The 4,460-nt window shown below is 36.7% G+C and overlaps 1 protein-coding gene across 1 annotated transcript in view; it reads left to right on the forward strand.

Annotated features, from left to right (window-relative positions):
- The window catches only part of BLZF1 (basic leucine zipper nuclear factor 1), a 29,348-nt gene that overhangs the window by 17,722 nt on the left and 7,166 nt on the right, over positions 1 to 4,460 (forward strand). Inside the window, exons 5-6 of the mRNA XM_006872630.1 lie at positions 2,284 to 2,412; positions 3,153 to 3,372. Of these exons, the coding sequence (XP_006872692.1) occupies positions 2,284 to 2,412; positions 3,153 to 3,372 (349 nt within the window). The remainder of the gene's footprint in view (positions 1 to 2,283; positions 2,413 to 3,152; positions 3,373 to 4,460) is intronic.

The following is a 4,460-nucleotide window of genomic DNA, read 5'->3' on the forward strand; positions in this document are numbered from 1 at the left end:
TGGCACATTTCCTTATAATATTTGACTTTGTCTTCTTGAGCTCGTGTTTGAAATATTCTATTCAGTTCTTTCAACTCATTTCTTCCATTTCCTTTAGCAACTCTATCCTGGAGAGCAAGTTTCAGAGTCTTGTCTGAAATCCATTTTGGTCGTTTCCTTCTTTTTATCTTCTTAGTGACCTTTTGCTTTCTTTCTATATGATTTTCTTGGTGTCATCCCACAACTTTTCTGGTCTTGGATCTTTAGTGTCTAATGCATCACATCTGTATTTCATATGATGTCTGCATTCAGGTAGGATATATTCAAGGTCATATTTTGACTCTTGTTGATTTGTTGTAAGCTTTAGCCTAAACTTGCATATGAGCAATTGATGGTCTTTTCACAGTCTGCCCTTGGCCTTGTTTTGGCTAATGATATGGAGCTTTTGCACTGTCTCTTTCCACAGATGTTGTTAATTTTATTTCTGTGCATTCTATCTGGTGTGATGCATGTGTATAGTCATCTTATGTGTTGTTTAAAAAAGGTATTTGCAATGAAGAAATCATTGGTCTTGCAAAATTACTATTTAAAAAACAAAACAAAAATCCATATGTTGTTGTTGTTGTTGTCAAGTGCCGTCGAGTCGGTTCTGACCCATAGCAATCCTATATAGGGTTTCCGAGGCTGTAAATCTTTACGGGAGCAAAAAGCCTCATCTTTCTCCCGCAGAGCGGGTGGTAGTTTCAAACTGCTAAAAAACCATATAGTAACCCCAAATTATGGAAGGACCCTTATGCTATCACTTACCATTTAGAAAGCACGTGTAAACATGAAAGGAACCCTGTATACGGAGTCCTGGTGTGGCGCTGCAGGACAGCGCACTGAACTGCAAGGCTGCTTTGAACCGTAAGGTCAGTGGTTCAGACTCACCGTTCACTTCTCAGAGACCCTATACAGGGTCAGTCTGAATCGGAACCAACTTGTCGGCACTTAACAACAACACAATATAGATTGGAGTCTTGGTGTGGCGCTGCAGGACAGCGCACTGGACTGCACAGTCGGTTTAAACGGTAAAGTCAGTTTGAACTGCAAGGTCAGTGGTTCAAATTCACCAGCTACTCTTCAGAAACCCTGTGCAGGATCACTATGAGTCGGAACCAACAGGACATCACTAGTTAATAATCAACTATATATTAACTGGAGTCTTGGTATGGTGCTGTAGGATGAACACTGGACTGCTAACTGCAAGGTTGGCTGTTCAAACCCACCAGGGACTCCTTAGGAACCCTCTATAGCAGGAGTGGGGAACCTTTTTTTCTACCAAAATTTTTACATCATTCACAGGCTGTACAATATTATCAATTTAAAAATTAGCCTGCTATATTTGGTTAGACATATAATTAACTCATCCCTAATGTGATGGCTGGAACAGCAATTGCCTTGGCAGGGCCAGCCCAAATGATTTTGTGGGCTTTATATGGCCCGTGGTCTGGTTGTACCCCACTCCTACTCTGTAGAGTCTTTATGACTCGGAAGTGACTCAACAGCACTTAATAACAATATAGTACACAGTTCTATGCATAAAAAAACATTAAATGCTTTCATATACATTAAAATGTCTTCAACATAATGATGTTGTTAAATGCCACCTAGTTGGTTCCAACTCAGAGTAACCCTATATAGGGTTTCTAAGGACTGGCTAGTGGGTTTGAACTGTCTACCTTGTAGTTCTCAGTCCAGTCCTACAGTGCTACATCATTACAGTAATGATAATAATGCTGTGTATCACAAAGTAACACCCGTGTGTTATTGTGAACCATTGTATTATTTTTTCTGAAAAATATGTAAAAAAAAACTTTATTGGCTATTTGTGGGAGAGGAATGGGGATATTGGGCAAGAGGAAAGTCTTGGTCTTCATTTTATATAAGCCTTTCTGTGGTAGTTTAATATTCTTCCAATGGCAGAGTGGTTGGAGAATGAGATTTTGTTTTTCTCTTAAAAATTATCATTTAAATTTTTATTTTTTTTCAAAATTTGAACAGGCATTAAGGTATATTCCAAGTCACTGTATAGGAATGTTATGTACCTCTTGACAGTCATTTTATAAATAAGTATTTAAATGAATCTCTTTAATAGGCTCTGTGTTCATAAGCATTTTTAAATGCTTTGTAAAACTGAATAGTAATTTGCTGTTCATTGCTTTTGTTAGTTTTTTAAAGTGAGGATCACAAAGATAGCATTTAAGCCCCTTTACTCATTTTTATTGCTAGAGAATTTATATGTAAGATGTTAATATTTTTCAGGGTTATGGCAGACGAGTTAACCAGCTCCAGAGCAGTTTTACAGCGTCAAAGCCGTGATGCACAGAGCGCGATACAAGATCTCCTGCGTGAACGAGAGCAGTTTCGCCAGGAAATGTTAGCTACACAGAAGTATGGCACCTTGTTTTAAATTTGGATCGCTTCTGTTTTCTCCTGTATTTTTGGTTTTGTGTTTGTTTTGATTTTTAGTGTTTCTATATTTCATAATTTATTAGTTATATACTTTGAGTAGAACTTTCAAAATAAATGCTACAGGGGAGAGAAGAGAACTAAAAAAATAAAAGACATGCTTCTTCCCACATTCTGAATCGGGGAGAGAGTTCTTATGTCTTCAGTCATAGAAATCTCTGGATTGAAAGCTTGTTTTCAGTTACTGTTGCAGTTTGCAGTTTTGTATAGTTGTTGGTAGGCACTAAAGAGTGTACCACTCTCCTTTTCGTAGGATTATTCCATAGCATTACAGTTTGCTTTTATGATCATATGCGCTAGAAATGTCAAAATTGGTACTTTTCATTAAAATCTCTATGTATTTCTATATAATTGATATGTTACAAATCAAATCAGTAAGGATTTAAAGGTAAAAAAAAAACCTCCATAAATATCTCACTATATATGAAGTCAAATCCATAGATCTTATGCAGAATTAAATATGAGAACTGAAAAAAATTTTTTACTGATAACAATCTAATAGGTTGAGAAATGTTTTCTGTAGTTTATTTGACCAGATTTCCTGATTTATGAGAGTACAATAGGGAGAAAGTTACTGTATTATTTCAGAAGTCTTTATTGGTACTGACTTTGGGTATTTTACCCTTTGATTAATGTTCACTGTTTGTGTGTGTTCTATGCAGATTATTGGAGGAGCTTTTAGTCTCTTTGCAGTGGGGACGAGAGCAAACTTACTACTCTAATGCACAACCCCACAGCACAGCAGAACTGGCATTGACAAATCACAAGTTGGCAAAAGCAGTGAATTCTCATCTTCTTGGAAATGTTGGCACTAATAGTCAAAAAAAGATTCCATCAGCAGTTGAATTTTGCAGCACCCCAGCTGAAAAAATGGCTGAAATGGTAAAATACATTTCTCTTTGGTGATCTGTGGAACTCCTTTGTTTTTAGCCAACATTCATCTATCAGCAGTGATATCCCTAGTTCCATGTTCCCTTCTGAATCCAGCTTGAATTTTTGGCAGTTCCCTGGTTAATGTACTGTTGTAACTGTTTTTGAGAATTGTCTTCAGCAAAATTTTATTGCATATGATATTATGAGATAATTTCTGCATTCTGTTGGGTTACCTTTCTTTGAAATTAGGCTTGAATATGGATCTCTTCTAGTCGGTTGGGCTAATAACTGTCTTCCAAATTTCTTGACATAGACAAGTGAGCACAGCCAGTGCTGTATCTGTTTGGTGAATCATGTCAGCTGGTATTCCATCAATTCCTGGAATATTGGTGTGTGCCAGTGTCTTTAGTGCAGCTTGGACTTCTTTCCATACCATCAGTTCTTGATCATATGCTGTCTCTTAAATGGCTGAACATTGACAGATTCTTTCTGGTACAGTTGTGTATTCCTTCCATCTTCTTTTGATGCTTTCTGCATCATTCAGTAGTGTACCCATAGAATCCTTCATTATTTCAAGTCAAGGCTTGAATTTTTTTCTTCAGTCCTTTCACCTGAGAAATACTGAACATATTCTATCCCTCTTGGTTTTCTAATGCCAAGTCTTTGTACATCTAATTATAATACTTTATTTTGTCTTCTTGAGCTGCCCTTTGAGATTTTTTGTTCTGTTCAGAACTTTTACTTCATCATTTCTTACTTTCATTTTAAGTTTTCTACATTGAGAGCAAGTTTCATAGCCTCTTCTGACATCCATTGTGGGCTTTTATTTATTTCTTGTCTTTCTGATGATGTTTTGGTTTCTTCATGTATGATGTCCTTGAAGTCATCTCACAACTCTCAATGTGTCTAGCCTAGTCTTGAGATGGTCTCTAAATTCAGGTGAGATACAGTCAAGGTTGCATCTTGGCTTTTAAGAACGTATTTTAATTTTCTTCAACCTCAACTTGTATATGAGCAATTGATGTTCTGTTCCACAGTCAGCCCTAGCCTTGTTCCCTGACTGATTGTATTCTGTGGTTTAATTTAACTTTAATTAA

Source organism: Chrysochloris asiatica, unplaced genomic scaffold, assembly GCF_000296735.1.
Source record: "Chrysochloris asiatica unplaced genomic scaffold, ChrAsi1.0 scaffold00207, whole genome shotgun sequence".
Classification (NCBI taxonomy): domain Eukaryota; kingdom Metazoa; phylum Chordata; class Mammalia; order Afrosoricida; family Chrysochloridae; genus Chrysochloris; species Chrysochloris asiatica.